The sequence below is a fragment of the Silurus aristotelis genome, assembly GCF_946808225.1.
Source record: "Silurus aristotelis genome assembly, chromosome: 28".
NCBI lineage: Eukaryota > Metazoa > Chordata > Actinopteri > Siluriformes > Siluridae > Silurus > Silurus aristotelis.
Window position 1 is genome coordinate 4,348,618 of NC_139601.1, and position 17,520 is coordinate 4,366,137.

The 17,520-nt window shown below is 44.9% G+C and overlaps 1 protein-coding gene across 1 annotated transcript in view; it reads left to right on the forward strand.

The window, feature by feature from the left end:
- The first annotated feature begins 1,396 nt into the window (after nucleotides 1–1,396).
- Nucleotides 1,397–17,520, forward strand: part of ptprga (protein tyrosine phosphatase receptor type Ga) — a 275,166-nt gene continuing 259,042 nt past the window's right edge. Inside the window, exon 1 of the mRNA XM_083533908.1 lies at nucleotides 1,397–2,443. Coding sequence (XP_083390034.1) covers nucleotides 2,338–2,443 — 106 coding nt within the window. The 5' untranslated portion in view covers nucleotides 1,397–2,337. The remainder of the gene's footprint in view (nucleotides 2,444–17,520) is intronic.

Here is a 17,520-nt window from a genome sequence, read left to right on the forward strand (position 1 = left end):
AGACGGTATACAAACCAGACAAAAGCAGCATCCTGGTCAAGGTTGTGGTGGATCTGGAGCGTGTCCCAGGAACACTGGCAGGAATATACAGTGGATGGGACGGCAGTTCGTCTGAAAGTATCATGCACACATATGTTCACACACTTGTTCACACCTCAGGGCGGTTTATTGTAGCCTAACCATATTTTTGGGAGGCGAGAGGAAAGCGGAGAATATGGAGGAAACCCACATGAGCACAAGGATTGAACCATTGACCTTCAAGCTGGCAGGAATGCCCACATTGTGTTTCCCAACGTACCTAAATGATCTTCTAACATGCCGAGTTTCAGGCCACCAGCAGCTTTGTTGTCGACTGGATTTACCGACGCAAAACTATGATTTTACGCTTGTGAAATTCTGTCATCTTTGGCATTTTGAATGGAGTGATGTGATTGAAAGCTGGTCTTATCACCAAGTCTCCAGTGATTGAAGCTCACACGTGTATGTAATGCTCGAGCATGTCCTGCGCAAACTTAGACCTTTTTCAGGTACAATAAGCAATGCCATTAATTACAGTTTAATTTCTTTTAGGTTCACAAGAACCAGGTTCCTTCTACTGCTCAAGTGTATGGAAAGGTCACACTAAATACCTACAGCCTATAGAAGCTGTTTCCTTCTCATTCTGATTTTTGTCTAATCTTTTTTAATACTGCATAAAAATTTCCTGTATTTTCTGGTTACCTTCTACTAAAGAAACTGAAATATAATTATGTGGTAATTATGGCATTGATGAAACAATGAATCTCATGGTGGCCTCAGACTATTGCACTGTACTGTGTTTAAATTCATATCAAAATCTTACTCGTGAAAGACGACTTGGGGGAAAGCAATAGAAAGAAACAAAAAAAATTAAGAAAGCAAGCAATGAAAGATTAAATGAAGAAAGGTAGAATTCAATTGTTAGAAATAAAGGAAAGAAAGAAAGAAAGAAAGAAAGAAAGAAAGAAAGAAAGAAAGAAAGAAAGAAAGAAAGAATCAAATAATAGAAAACAATGAAAGACAGCATGGAAGAAAGTCAAATAAAATAAGATGGAATCAAAGAAAGAAAGAAAGAAAGAAAGAAAGAAAGAAAGAAAGAAAGAAAGAAAGAAAGAAAGAAAGAATTAATCAATAGAAATCAATTAATGAAAGATAGCATGAAAGAAAGTCAAAGAAAGAAAGAAAGAAAGAAAGAAAGAAAGAAAGAAAGAAAGAAAGAAAGAATTAATGAAAGATGGCATGGAAAAGAGCAAAAACAACTGAAGAAAGGAAAGAAGGAATAAAGAAAGGAGGAAAGAAATTAATCAATTATTAGAAATCAATAAAAAATAAACAAATAAATGAAAGAATGAAGGAAAAGGAATCTGGGGATTGAGCGAACAGGAGACATCCTGCGCTCCTTGACACGCGTCCATCATCCTCTCAGACACTGTCCCCAAGTCGTCCACGGAGTCTCAGAAGCCACGCCCACCCCACGCTCGCGGACTCATCACGGGGACTGTGTCCAGTTTCCGCACAGTTCGGATTTGGACCGGATGTAGTTCAGAGCTCGTTTCCTGTTTTATATGGTTGAAACGGTTGCGCTTGTTGCGTTTTTTTGAGTGCGTTAATTAGAGAGAAGCAGGAGAAATCTCGGATGGAGGGATGTTTCCTTAAAAAAGAAGTGCAGGCGACTCCTCGGCGCTAGGATCCGGCGGCGCGGTGTGCCTCTCTCTCTCTCTCTCTCTCTCTCTCTCTCTCTCTCTCTCCTTTTTTTTCTCCCGAGCCTGTTTGAAAGTCTCCGCCACACGCTCGGGCTACTTCCTGGATGGATGGCGGAATGGAGAGCTTCCAGCGCCGCAGCTCCGTCCTACCCGCCGTCTCTCCTCGCGCTGTGGCGTGAACGCGACGCGCGCGCTCCCCTCCCTTTTATCCCAGCCCCCCCGTTTTCCGCGCGCGCACTCTTCCCTCGAGCCTGGGCCGCCGCGAGGAAAGAAAAAAAAAAATTCTAAAAAAGAAAATCCACGTCCACGCGCGCGGTCATGTCTTATTATTACATTACCTTCAAGGAGTAGCAGCCGCGCCGCGTGAGGAGCTTTAGGAGAAGCAGCAGAAGAAGAAGAAGAAGAAGAAGAAGGAGAAGAAGAAGGAGGAGAAGGAGAACTGTTTTTTTCCTGGACGAACTTGACTTGAAAATTCCTTGTCCAAAGAAACAAAAAAAACAGAAACTGCAGTTTTGTTTGTTTGTTTGTTTATTTGTTTGCTAAACCGGACGTTTGTTTAGGATAACTTCAAGCCAACAGTTGCTCCTGAGGGCCGGCTGTCGATGTGCGCTGTGCCATGCCGAGGCTTCAGCAACCGGGTCGCTGCTGCTGCTGCTGCGGCTGGATTCTGGCGGCTTTAACGCTGGCAGCCTGCGCGGTTCTCCGGGCCCACGCGCATCCCGGTAAGTTTTGCGCTTTTTCCGCGACGCCTTAAAGCTCACAAAACATCCAAACTTTCCTCCACACCACCAGCTTTAACCTTCTTCTCCTTCTTCTCCTTCTTCTCCTCTCCTTGGACACGACTCCAGGGGTTAGTTATTTTATTATTTTTGTTATTATTATTATTCCGGAATTCCCAGCGCAACCTTTACTCACTGAAATTATGATAACAATAATGATGATGATGATGTTGATGATGAGGATGATGATGAAATGTGTTATAAATGATCTTTGGGATGTACTACATGGTGTAATTAGTTACAGATTAAAGCTCTCCGTGGAGCAGGCAGTCCCGCCGGGCTGCGTTTTATCCCGGACCCGTTATTTCCCTCCTTCATCGGATACATTGTAGGTTTTGTTTCACCTCTTGGGCTCTGAACACTGACTGATCACATCCCTTCATTCATTATCATTACATAGGACTCATTCTAGGACTGAGCACGTTCTAACTATATATATATATATATATATATATATATATATATATATATATATATATATATATATATATATATATATGGTGCAGAATGCATCTTTGACGCCGCAGTGAAATACTCCATTTATAGACACTGTATATGTTGTGCATTGAATCTGATCCACATGCATGTAAAAATGCATGCTGTAGGAATTACAAAAAAAAAACAAAGAAGGAAAAAAAACCAGCCGGTTTCCGCTTTTTTCGGCCACGCGAGGAATCTCGAGCCTTTTCCCGGTGCGAACGCACCACGTGAGCGCCGCTTCGATGGGCTTCGGCGTCGCGCGGGTCGCGCGAGCCAGCGAGCCGCAGCGCGCACCCGTGGCTGTCCGCCGACGGCACCGCGCTAGCGTCGTGGACGCGCGCGCGCCCGCGCCGACCAGTCTGGTCTTATTTATTTTTTCTTCCCCGTGCACAAAGTTGCGGCGTGTTGCTTTTGGGTTGCACGCTGCATCCTGGATGCTTCCTGAGGTCACACATGAGCAGTTCATGGATTAGACCTCAGGAGTAGGTTTTGTGAGATCCTCTGGTCAGGACGCAATCGATTTCGCCCCCCCCCCCGGTTGCATTCAGGTGAGGCGTGAAATGCAAACAAAATCTACAGGTCAGATATGTTTCGGCCCTGACCCACTTCTGGAATGGACATGATCGTTTGCTGCACCTTGGAATCTCATTTGCCTGTTTTTTTTGCATACACTAGTGAAAGGCACATACAGTCCCATAGTGCTTGTGTCCTTGTTTCTGTTCACACACAGATACAGAAAAAAAGCAGAGCAGTACAGCAGGATGCACGGTGGGATTAATGGAAACGACATAACTCAGAGCAGCCCCGGCTTTGATGTATGTATAGGAAGTGTATATAGTGCCAGCCCTGGTTAGACATGCTGCTGTGTACGAGTGTTTATTTTCCATTCCGTCTGATTCAGACAGACGCTCGCGAAAAGGCGGCCTGGAGAAACCCTGATCCAGGGTGCTGTCTTCAAACCCCCAAATCTTTACTTTTGGATCAGACATGAATAAATAAGGCATCGACGCTAACGGGCAAAACGGCGTCTCCGTGCACTAGAAGATACTGAAGTCTCTCTTCAGTCTGCCCTTCTCACTTTCAAATTCCAACAAATGGCATGGCATGATGAATGAATACACATGCACAGCACACACAATCGTTTTTCTTTTCTCTTTTAAATGATTACTTTTTCTGCTTACATGCAGTTTCGTGGTCAGGCCAGGTAGGACAGAGAAACTCATCACACGCACGCCTTTCCGTCTCGCTCTACTTTCCGACAGAACCTTCTCTCTGCCGCATGGGTGACATTTCTTCTCCCTGTCCGTCTCTTGATAGACTTGTTCGCAACGCGGGGTTTTGTTTTCGGCGTCGCTGCGACGGAGACGAGGTTCCGGGGAAATGGAAATGGAAACATTTTATTCATCTCGGCCTCTCCAGCGTGCAGGTGTGCAGCGTCCGCGCGAGCAGGAGACGAACAGTAGTCCTGAAGGCTCGCTGCAGGGCGTCTCGTGGCCCGTGCCTGCTTTCAGTCACGCGCCAGCAGAGCACGTCTTAATAGAGAGATGTCTCGCGGCTCAGGTAGTCGGCATGCCTTAAAATACAACAGGCTCGTCTGTGAAGGTCCAGAGCGAGTCAGCCGAGGTGGTCGACCGGCTGAAATTATTCCGAAAACATACGAGGACTTCATCAGGCAGCCATCGGTATTCCAACACAAATCCGGTGGCCTTGTTTTAACTCTGGTCCCGGGAATTATACCTCTATAGTAGGTTGAGTACTTCTGGAAATATATCTCAGTGCCTTGCTCTAGGATAAGTAGCTCTATCGACAGTATTTCTGAGGCAAGAGGGCCAGCGCAGCATGCATTAAGGATCCCCGGTAGTAATTTCAATCTCTTAAGAGGCGTCAGACTCCCTGCCTTTATGAATTTTCTTCTTTTATGTGGGCCGTGGAAGCGTATCTGCGCCTAATAGAAGAGGATCATTTGCTAAACGTCCGCTCACTAACGGCCACTTAAACCCGGGAGCCTCTGGAGAGAGATATATTCCGGCGCTCTCGATATTTGGGATGCGCAGGCCGACCCCCGGAACGACATTCTCCTCATCGTCCTCATCAAGCTCGACTCGTCCTCGTCGTCCCATTATCGAGCGCTTTAGCATCGCTCTGGGCTCGCCGTCGTACGCCTGCTCGGGTAATAGATTTATGAAAATATATAAAAGGGGAAGAGTTTCTGCGTGTCCAGCGTCTGCTGCTGCGTTTGCGCCGTATAGAGACTTCAAGGACATCAAGGGAACACGTCCAAAGTGTTTCTGTCAGCCAGTCTGTTTCATTCCATGCCTTAATTTCTGTGTTTAATGAAGTGTGCGCGAGCGGGGAAAACACCCCGTCTCGCGTCAGACAGCGCGGAGTGAAGGCTCGCGCTTTCCGTTGTCGTTCCACGGCATCGTTTTTTCCCTTTTTTTTGTGCTTAAAAAGGGTGGGTACTTCCCATAATTCTCTCGCAGGTTCTTGGTATTATTTTGAGAATCGTGCAGCTTTGAAAAAGAGTTCTTTCCTTTTGTTTTTTCTCTCCTCCCTCCTCCTGGCCCTGTTCGATTCGTTCCACTAAGGCTTGCTTGGCTTCTTGTCCGAACCTTATGTGGGCAGAAGGCTGGTTTCATGGCGCTCCATTATCACTGCTCAAACAGCAAACAAAGCGCCCAAAGCCGTCTGCATCCTCACCATTTAACTAAACTCCACGTCCTTACTCCGTCTGCTTCACTTTCACTCCTTCGTCTCATTCCCGTGGCTGTTTTGCAACACGTCTAAGCAAAGCAGATCAATCACAGATTCTTTTTTGATGTGCATTTAAATGATATGGGACGGGCAGGAAAAAAAAAAAGGACACAAGTTTAATCGGACAGAAAAATTACACGAGACGGCTTTTATCAGTAAATAGAGAAAACACTCGGGGAAAAAAGGTTTTATTTGTATTTTTTTTGCTTTTTCCAGTCAATCAGCATTAAGCTGTTTTTGAAACGTCTCACAAAGTTTGGTTTTAATCTATTAAGTGCTTCTTTTAAAACTCGGAGTTTCTCTAATGTAAAACTGTTTGTTTCGCGGATGCGCCCGTTTCTGATAAAAAAAAAAAAAAAAAAAAAAAAAAACCTCTTCAAGTTCTCTTTTAATTCCAAAGTCCCTCGGAGGAGTGCAGATTCGCTCGCGGGCCCGTGCCGAGCGCACTCTCGATGATCACCGCCATCAATTCAGCACCGTCGGACGAGCTCGCTCAAGGTCTTTTGTGAAACGACGTCAAGTTCATCCATCACTCCGCGGCGTTCTTCTTTTACCTCGTAAATTATTTCACTTTCCGACCTCCATCGATTCCGCCTCTTTATTTACATAGTTCGCTTTCTCACGGGCCGCCGTTCGAACTTTTTGTTCCGCCTGGGCGCCCATTTGTACCCCGAACAAATATTTCGAGCGAGAACCTACGACGTCGACTGTTTCTTTTACTTTAACGCCGTGCGGTCGAGACCTCGTTTTCCACCTGTTTGAATCGTCCCCCAAAAGCCTCCCTGGAACTGGAACTGGAACTCTTTGCCATCACAAGTCACTATCTTTTTTTTTTCTTTTCCTCTTCTCCTCTTCTTTCCACAGAATGTTGGAGATTTTCATATAAAATCATCCCTCCTACTTAAAGGTGTACGTTACCTTGATGAACCGAGGCGAGGGGCGAATACGGCGGTGGAGAAAATAAAAATATGACGTCTCCATGAATCGCTATGTTTAGAAACTCTAAATTATAGGTATTGTTTTGTTTCTCTTGAACTATTTCAATTCCATTCATTTTTATTTGTATTGCGCTTTTAACAATAAACATCGTCTCAAAGCAGCTTTACACCAATAATCTGGTGATGAAAAATTTATACGTTCTTTATAAGTGTAAGTTTGTCCCTGATAAACGAGCCAGTGGCGATTGTGGCGAGGAAAAACTCCCCGAGATGGCATAAGGAAGAAACCTTGAGAGAAACCAGACTCAAGAGAGAAACCCGTCCTCATCTGGGTTGCACCGAATGTCTATTTATTGCAGATATACTGTATATACGATGTTGCGGGGTGCAGTGATGGTGATCAAAGTGATCACTGAGTCAAAGTAGCAGTCTGTTAACATTAACTACAGTCCAAATCCATCCTCAAAGCTCCAGTTTTTACTCCGGAATTTCATGGAACCACCCAAGGCGTTGATGAGAAACCGTCTCTAGCTGCACAGAGTGGCCTCCAAACGAAGAGAACACCATCCAGAGGCAGACCTGGACGAAGTGGGAAGATCCATGGAGGAGAGAGGGGCAGGAACAGTGGTCACTGGAACCTCAGGAGCATGTTTAACTCGACCGAGAGAGAGATGGGGAGAGAGAGAGAGAGAGAGAAAGAGAGAAGAGGGGTGACAGGAAAAGAAGGATATGGATTATTAAGTGTCCTTATTGTTGTATGAAAGTTAATGTCACTGTGCAGTTGGGACTCCAGCAAGACTCTCTATAGCAGCATAGCTAAAAGGGAAAACCAGAAGGTAACACAAACATGAGGGATCTCTGGGATAAGAGATATTAGAACCCGCGCCTTGGTGTCTTTCTTCCAACTCTCAACACTGGTGACCCTTTTGAACAGGTAGAAGGACGTGTTTTACACACACCGCCGTTCACACGTTCTCCAGCCGGCCATTATTTTCAATGCTAAGTGTTTCAATCAAAGCCAGAAATCTTTGTGAACACGCAAGATGTGTTCGGAGCCGAGAATGAAACGGCCGTCGTGTAGCATTGTCCTGCAGCAGATGTAACATTTTGTGTGTGTGTGTGTGTGTGTGTATGTGAGAGTGTGAGTGTGTGTGATGCTGTGGCATTGATGCATCTGGGTTCTGGATATTAGCGCCTTGGATGTGATGGCTTCATTACTCGTCCATCACTTAAGCCTGAAAAAAAGAGAGAAAACAGGAAACTATTAGACACTCTCCCCCTCTACATCCCATCAGTCGAGTGATTTTGTGTGTGTGTGTGTGTGTGTGTGTGTGTGTGTGTGTGTGTGTGTGTGTGTGTGTGTTGAGACATACTTGGTATTGTCATGAGGTTTTCTCGGAAGCCCAGTCACACATTCCGAATAGCCATTTTCACAGTCGTAGTGCATTAGAGCTGCATTAGGGACCGAGCGAAAAAGCTGGACCGGTTACAGGCGGCACCGCTCACTCCATTTGGCCCGGTTAAGGGAGCGAGGGAGCTTGCAAGAGGAAAAAAGCAAAATAGAGAAAATAAGAAGAAGGGAGAAGAACCACATGCAACGCGGCAGCGTGCCGGGAGAGTCGCGTGTCTCATTAAATTCTCGCAGCGGCGTTGGTTTTTCCACTTTAATGCTTGGGAGGACACCGCGTTTCCTCCAACTAAGAAAGGAGAGAGGGAAAGAATTATCCAGGCCTGTGGACTCAACCCAATTTGTCTTACTTTCTGCTGAAGCTGTTCAGACTACAATGCTCTTTCTCTTTCTCTCTGCTTCTTTTTTTTGCCTGGTTTTCCACCTAAATTGGCATGATTTTTCTTTCCCTTTTTTTCTCTCTCTCTTTCTTTGTCTCTCTTCTGTTTTCCCAGGCAGTTCGGATCTGCGAGCAGTGATCAGTCATCCTGCTATTGAGAGTACGCAGAGAATGGCTCATGATCAAAGTCTGTCTGCTCTGATTTATTCCAGCCGTAAGACTCACTCAGTGTAGAGTGCAGTGGCTTTGGAGAACAGAAATGTTCAGGCTCGTCTCTTTTACTTTCTTTGTGTTGTTCGTGTCTCTCCACTTTTCTTTAAGTCAGCGAAGGAAAGGCATGATGAAGTAGGGACGCAGTAATACTCGTCCCGGTATCTGGGGTCTGTCTGACGGTGTGCTCGTGCTTTGACATTCCTTTTTTGACACTACAAGACACAGGCTTGGACTGGAACTGACCGCAAGGTGGACGCTGATCTGTGGAGCTACAAACGCTCTTTTACCGTCCAACTAACACCGTCGTCTTCGGCAGAGACAAAGTCATCAAATCAAATTTTATTTGTCACATACTTGATCACAGAGTATGACATGCCTTTTTACGACTGTCCTAAATAGAAACAGAATATAAGAAAAAAGATTCATAAAAATATAAGGAATAAAAGTATTAAATATGTGGATAAAAAAATATAAATATGTATGAAAAAAATACAAAGAATAATATATCAGATTAAATTCGATTCAACTTAATTGTCATTGTGCTAAAATATATATTATAAAATTTGTATAATAAGGAATGGGTATAATATGATGGAGATTTAAAGCATCCCAGAGTGTCACTAAAGTGTCTATGTGACCTGTGACACTAAGTTGTGCCAAACCAGTGTTAAAGTGACAGTTGTGCAAAAGAAGGAAAAGTGAGACGGAGAGAGAAGTCCACGTACTCTGTGCTAAGAATTTTCCCGGTTTAGATTCCGAATGGCCTGCGGGAAGAAGCTCCTCCTCATTCCTCCTGTGTTTGCCTTCAAGCAGCGGAAATGCTTCCCTGAACGAAACAGAGAAAAGAGTCCATTGTTGTGATGGTTGAGGTTCGTCGCTATCTTCCTGGTCCTGGTCTGGCAATGCTTGCTGTAGATGTCCCGCGGGTCAGGGAGCTCGGTGCGGATGTTACGCCGCTCAGCTGACCGCTGAAGACAGAGCGAAGAGAATGTTTTAAATGAGCGAGCGACTCACTTGTGCGAGCACTGAGCACTGCACCACATCAAACACGATCAAATATTAATATTAACCAATATTAATAACACTTTATACAGAAATACGGAAAGGTTCCAGGATGTAGAACGTGTGTGCATTGTACTTTTTTTGATAATTTCATTATGACATGATTATGTCTCATGATTCCAGCACACACACACACACACACACACACACACACACACACACACACACATTATAGTGTCTATATTTAAACATTAAGTTTAGAGCTATGGGCAAGTGTGAAATCAGCCTTAAAAGTATGGCTCGGCATGACCTCTTCAGACCTTTCTCTATTTACAGCACGTTTTCTACGTTTCATTTCTGTGAGGTTTTCTTTTTCCTATGTTCCAGCTTTCTTTTTTCTCTCTCTCTCTCTCTCTCTCTCTCTCTCTCTCTCTCTCTCTCTCTCTCTCTCTCTCTCTCTCTCTCTCTCTCTCTCTCTCTCTCTTATACTAATCAAGATTTCCTAACCCAACATGTGGAAGGTGGTTCACTTCTCACTTCTCCAAAACCAGATGTGAAACAGATGGGCCTCTCTGTTTTCACCCGAGGGACTTCTGGAGTTTCCGTCCGCTTTCATACCCTCGTTCTCGCTGTCCCTCTTTCTTCCTGTCTTTCAGTCTAAAGCCTCGTTTTAGCTTTGCATCCTCTGTCTTTTTCCATCAGCATTGTATTTTATTTAAGGATGAGTAAGTATTAAAAAAAAGAAAAAAAGGAGGCACTTTTTAGTACAAGGCTTTGGCTGGCACGCTCCTCCATCCCTCACGGTGAAGACAAGCGCCTGTGTTCCACCTGAACCCCTCTGGATTTACGCCGCCGCCGCGGCCATCTTTCTTCCGTTAATCACCCAGAGGGCTCGATCAACAAGCCGCCGGGGAAAATCGAACGGAAATTGGCCAGGCAGAATGGGGATACGGAGAGGAGAAAATAGAAGAGAGGGAAGGTAGAGGAGGCCCGTTTCGTCAGAGAGGAGATGACAAAACAGGGATGAAGACGATAAAGAAGGAGGAAAAGGTAAAGGAATAAGAGAAAGGAAACAGGAAGTGGAGGAGAAATTAAATGAGTAGTGTTGAAAGGAAAGTGGACACAGTGATATGAGATGGGAAATATTGTAGCTGTGGAGAATGAAGTGAGAAAAATGAGAGGGAAGTAAGACAGGAAAGGATGGAAGAAAAGTAGGGGAATTAGAGATATGGAAAACGAGAAGATGGAAGCAGGAGAAAGAGTAGAAGAGCGAGGAGAGCAGAAGACAAAAGGCACTGCTCCAAGTTTCTCGCTCTTACGAGGTGAAAGAGTAGAAGAGTGAAGAGAGCAGAAGACAAAAGGTACCGCTCTCACTTTACCTCCCCCATACTCTTCCCCAAACACACACACATGCACTCCCCCATACCCTCTCCGCAGCCAGATACGAGCCAACAACGGCGGGGTCCCAATCGTGAGCGTTTGAGTGAATGCCTGAGCGAGTGAACAAGCAGACCTGCTCGTGTTTAGCAGTGTAAACAAGCTCCTGCTTCGTCTGCCATCTGTGATCATCACCAAGGCCTCAAGACAAAATAACACCTGCAGCTTCATCGCGACTCGGAGGCCAAACGCAACATCAAAGTCACACAGTTTACCGAAAGACAAATATACACAACTTTATCTGGCATGGCTTACCGTTCCCTCATTATCTACGGGAACACCCTGCGGAGTCGCTTCATGTCTCTGAGGTCCCCGACGTTGTGTGGAATATTCCGGACTTTCCACAGAGGACAATGAAAAACTTTCAGAAATCATGGGTAACTCTTTCCCTCTGGAACTGATGCTAACTCATAGCTAGCGTGAAGCACTTTTGATTTTCGCTGATCAGAATAAACGACTGACCTGACTATGAGGAAATAGTGGCTGAGAGAGAAAGAGAGCGAGAGAAGGAGAGAATCACAATTAATGTCTGTTTTCAAGTCAAATTTTATGAATAAATGAATCTCTAATGAGTCCGTATTTACTGCGCTGAAGTGTCATGAATTATGGAAACTCGTGATTGTGACCAAAGGCGAATCCATCCGTTGTACAGCGACCACCGCTGAATCATTGATTGTGTCTGGAAAGCAATCAGGAAATGACTAATTATAACCACGAGGAGGGGGTGGTGGTGGAGCGGCGGAGAACTCGCCGCGAGTCAGAGAGCGGCTCGCTCACCTCAGCGTGATAGGACGAGGCCCGAGGCATGACGAGCTTTCAGTGTCTGACATTTCAGCCTCTCTTCCATTCTTCCTGCTTTCCCGAGGCAGTGCCGATATTTTGGCCAGACAACAGGTTTTCAGTAATGCCTCTTTGAGGCACTCCGCCTTGACAGCCCGTTGACGAGCATTCACGGAACGATCCAGAAAGGAAATCTAATTACCATTAAAAACAGCCCGATAGCTCTGGGGTCTATTAGCTAAAACGAATGGAAAGTATTCACGACAGCTCGCGCTTTCTCTCTCTCTCTCTCTCTCTCTCTCTCTCTCTCTCTCTCTCTCTCTCTCTCTCTCTCTCTCTCTCTCTCTCTCTCTCTCTCCTTTTTTTTTGTCCTGTGTGTTTAGTGGTCACACAGGCCCAGTCCTTGCCAAAGGCATTTTTTCACACCGTCTCTCCCCCCTGTCTCGCTCGTATCTGTCGTATCGAGCGCTCGTCTTCTTCGTCTCGTTTAGCGTACGCCGTGTCCTAAAACGCTACAATCCGTGTCTAGTTCACGTTCTCGTCGATGCCTCCTACGCAACGCCTCCTACCACTTTGGTACACGTTTTTTTTGGTCTGTTACCCATAATGCACCGCAAGACAAGATTCAGACCAATATGGCCATAAGCAACAAACCGCTATAGCACACAAAGATCGAAAAAAATTGGCAAAAAGTTAGCAGTGTGATCCAGAGGTCATATTTCTTCAGCTCAGTGCATTGGTCTCACACAAACCACAAATTAGCCAATTAGCCACCATTATCTGAGCTCCCAACAATAGCAAAAGGTTGTGGTCTGAGTATTTCTCAGGCAGCGTTCATGATGATGCAGTATTTAAGGGCCCAGGAGAGTTTCCCTGCAGCACCCGGGGATTTTATAAACGTATAACAGCGCTGTAGCATTGCCTCATTGCGACTTTCCCTTTAGCATCAAGCAAGAGATTCGCCAAAGGTTGGCTGCATTCCACCTAGATACGAAATTCTATTATAGGCCGCAGTTCCCAACAGAAAAGTCATATGAAATCCTGTTAGCGTGTTCTGACTAGCCAGATGGCAGTATATAAAGCTTATCTGTGTATAAAGTAACCCTCAGTCACATTGGCTGACCTTAAAGAAGCAGCTGTTTGGACTGTGGGTAAATTGTGCGAAAATTAGTGTGTAAATGTGTGTTTGTTAGCGCACCGCCGTACTGTAGGCGGCGAACACCCCAGCAGCCCCTTACTCGCACACTCACTCACACACATACACACACACACACACACACACACACACACACACACACACACAGCGGGCTATTGTATTGCAGAGGAAGCGTTTTGGGCCGTGCAGCAGATGGCGGGTAACAAAATATCATTCCATTTCCGCTCTGAGCCGCGCCGGCAGCCAAATGATAATCGAAAACTCTCGGCCTCTGGCCGTAATGAGATTCGCTGACCTTATTACTAGCCAACGCAGAGCGGGGAAAAGTCTATATACAGAGATAGGATTCCCCCCCCCCTCTCTGAGAGGTACCCGGGTGTTTTTATGTGTTCCGCTGATTTTTGCATCCGAAACAGTGTCAGCATTTTGTTTTCATATTCTCCACAGTAAAATATCACACGTCCCTGCTGTGCTACAGGCTTCATCTAATATGGGTATACAGAATTCTCATTCACTTCAAAAAACATTTGTTTTCATTTTCTTTTAATTTTAATAAAATAAAATGTATTCAATATGTTAAAATGTAAAATATTAAAAGTTACATTAAAGTGGTCGCCATCATTATATATTTATATATACTTTTTTTCCCCAACAAACATGAGATTGTAATAATTTCTTTCAGTCACTCATTCAGCCATTTGTTCAAATGCTCATGCTTCAGACTTTGCTGTTGTTGTCTTATATCTGTGTACGTGTTTGTGTGTGTGTGTGTGTGTGTGTTTGTGACGGGGGAGGTAAACTAGTAGTGCACCTAGAAGAGCTCTTCTAATATCTTCTTCTCATGCCCTCTGTCTTTTCCCTCCACTTCATAATTCAGCACTCTGTTTTGCGTTTTTACAAAACAAACAAAAAAAAAGCCCTGGATTGTACGCTTGTTCACATATCAGGATTATTCACCAGGAACGCGAGCCCCCTCATCATGTCGGAATGTATTTTCCGGACCGGATTCCATTCCGAGCAGCGAGGTGCCCCGAGAGCGTGCAGGTGAGCCTTCGGGACACGTGGAGGAAAAAAAATGACCTCATCTCCCCACGCCTGCATTATCAACAGCACGCGGCTCTCCCCTCAGGTCAGCAGACTAATGGCCTTGTCTCTCGCACCCTGCTGATCCCATCTTATTTTTCCACCCATTGATCAGCGGACGTGCTTTCGAGGAATTCTTGTTCTGAGAGGTTGATCTAGTTGCGAGTATATCGTTTTGTTTTTTTTCAGCTCTTGGGAGGCCTGGCCTTCATCCACGGCAAACATATTAGTGGATGTAACTGCATGTTTTTTTTTGGTTTACCAGGGAAATTTCACCCTCGACTAGCCTAATGTATTCAAATCTCTGCTTTTACGGTGTAGTAAGGAGTGAATATTCATGATTTTCCTCATCCGCAGTGTCATATTGCTTTAATTCCGTCCAAACTGCTTGTACTTGAGTGTGTGTGTGTGTGTGTGTGTGTGTGTGTGTGTGTATCTGTGTGTGTGTGTGTGTGTGTGTGTGTGTGTGTGTGTCAGGGCTGTTAATGCACTAGGTTCTCTGTGCTGCGTCAGTTTTTCCATTGTTTTATAGGCAAGTCCGTGTGTGCGTGTGTGCGTGTGTGTGTGTGCGTGTGTGTGCGTGTGTGTGCGTGTGTGTGTTGTTCTAATTCTCCTTCAGATCGACATTTTGATAGACACGCTCCATTCTGCCTTTCTTTTGCCAACATGATATGCTTAAGGACGACAACCTAATCTCTGGAGCGACTCGCCTCATCTAAGTCGGAGTTATCAATCCAAACAGACAAATGTCATCCCTAAGCCAACGGATATGTCCACTCCAGTCGGAGGACTGCAGTTATTTTCCCCTCGCCTCCTTCCCCATTATCAACTCCATCTCTGATTTTCATTATCTCTTTTTGCGAGGACAGAGCAGGACGCAGGGAAAGACGGTCCGACGACAGGGGGGCCTAAGCTTCGGATCTGGCGCACGGTTGATAGCAAACCTTAAGGGGGTGCAGGGATTTCAGGGGTTTGAGTTAAACGGTGTGTCACTCGACGGATCTCTCCAAAGGATGAACCGATATCGCAAGATTTGCAACACGGTCGTGTGAAGGTTTGTTTCTCATTAGCTTTGATGAGATCCGCTGTGTCCTCGCTAAACTGGATTGTCCGTAAACCACTGTTTTTTTTTCCCCCCTAAAAAAAGCTAAGAGTAAAAAGGAAGGAAAATGGGGAGGGATGGGTGAGCGGGGGAGGGGAATGAAAATCGAGAGTGCTACAGAGTAAGTCAGGGTCATGGAATGGCCACTTGCACATCGCTCGAGTGCTCATGAGGGAAGGCGGTATCGTAGCTCGATCCTACTTTTCCTGATAATATTGTATTGCTCTCTAAGGATATGACTTCAGTTGACCCTGGCCTTGACTGTTCACAACTGATTCAAGTGGGTCTTCCCTCAAACATCAGTAGCAAAGTCCAGAATTCCAGAAAAAAGTATATACCCCCCCTTGCTACATATGATTGCGCAGGCACCACAATTTGGCTTCATAAAGATGATGTATAGTCCGATTTCTGCTTGTCAAGACTCCTCCAGCCCTAGATTTCAAGTAGAACATGGTGCTGAAATCCAACCTGGAAATCCATAAAGCTGACGCTCCGATATCCATTTAAGACTGTTTTCAATGTATTGGATCCGTCAGCGAACCAGAAACTTGTGTTTGAGTTCACGTAGTCTGCATTTTTCTTCTCAGGAATGTGAACTCAGGTTTGAACTCATGATCACATTCTTCATTGTCCAGATTGGATCCGTCAGGCTTCGAGTTTATATGCGTTATAATACTGTAATACTGCTTCAGAAATCAGTTCTTTCTTTCGTGCGATATATATACAGTGAGGAAAATAAGTATTTGAACACCCTGCTATTTTGCAAGTTCTCCCACTTAGAAATCATGGAGGGGTCTGAAATTTTCATCTTAGGTGCATGTCCACTGTGAGAGACATAATCTTTAAAAAAAAATCCAGAAATCACAATGTATGATTTTCAAACTATTTATTTGTATGATACAGCTGCAAATAAGTATTTGAACACCTGAGAAAGTCAATGTTAATATTTGGTACAGTAGCCTTTGTTTGCAATTACAGAGGTCAAATGTTTCCTGTAGTTTTTCACCAGGTTTGCACACACTGCAGGAGAGATTTTAACCCACTCTTCCACACAGATCTTCTCTAGATCAGTCAGGTTTCTGGCCTTTTGCTGACAAACACGGAGTTTGAGCTCCCTCCAAAGATTTCTATTGGGTTTAGGTCTGGAGACTGGCTAGGCCACGCCAGAACCTTGATATGCTTCTTACAGAGCCACTCCTTGGTTATCCTGGCTGTGTGCTTCGGGTCATTGTCATGTTGGAAGACCCAGCCTCGACCCATCTTCAATGCTCTAACTGAGGGAAGGAGGTTGTTCCCCAAAATCTCTCAATACATGGACCCGGTCATCCTCTCCTTAACACAGTGCAGTCGCCCTGTCCCATGTGCAGAAAAACACCCCCAAAACATGATGCTACCACCCCCATGCTTCACAGTAGGGATGGTGTTCTTGGGATGGTACTCATCATTCTTTTTCCTATAAACACGTTTAGTGGAATTATGACCCATAAGTTCTATTTTGGTCTCATCTGACCACATGACTTTCTCCCATGACTCCTCTGGATCATCCAAATGGTCATTAGCAAACTTACGACGTGCCTGGACATGTGCTGGTTTAAGCAGGGGAACCTTCCGTGCCATGCATGATTTCAAACCATGACGTCTTAGTGTATTACCAACAGTAACCTTGGAAACGGTGGTCCCAGCTCTTTTCAGGTCATTGACCAGCTCCTCCCGTGTAGTTCTGGGCTGATTTCTCACCTACCTTGGGATCATTTAGACCCCACGAGGTGAGATCTTGCATGGAGCCCCAGTCCGAGGGAGATTGACAGTCATGTTTAGCTTCTTCCATTTTCTAATGATTGCTCCAACAGTGGACCTTTTTTCACCAAGCTGCTTGGCAATTTCCCCGTAGCCCTTTCCAGCCTTGTGGAAGTGTACAATTTTGTCTCTTGTGTCTTTGGACAGCTCTTTGGTCTTGGCCATGTTAGTAGTTGGATTCTTACTGATTGTATCGGGTGGACAGGTGTCTTTATGCAGCTAACGACCTCAAACAGGTGCATCTAATTTAGGATAATAAATGTAGTGGAGGTGGACATTTTAAAGGCAGACTAACAGGTCTTTGAGGGTCAGAATTCTAGCTGATAGACAGGTGTTCAAATACTTATTTGCAGCTGTATCATAAAAATAAATAGTTTAAAAATCACATATTGTGATTTCTGGATTTTTTTTTTCAGATTATGTCTCTCACAGTGGACGTGTACCCACGATGAAAATTTCAGACCCCTCCATGATTTCTAAGTGGGAGAACT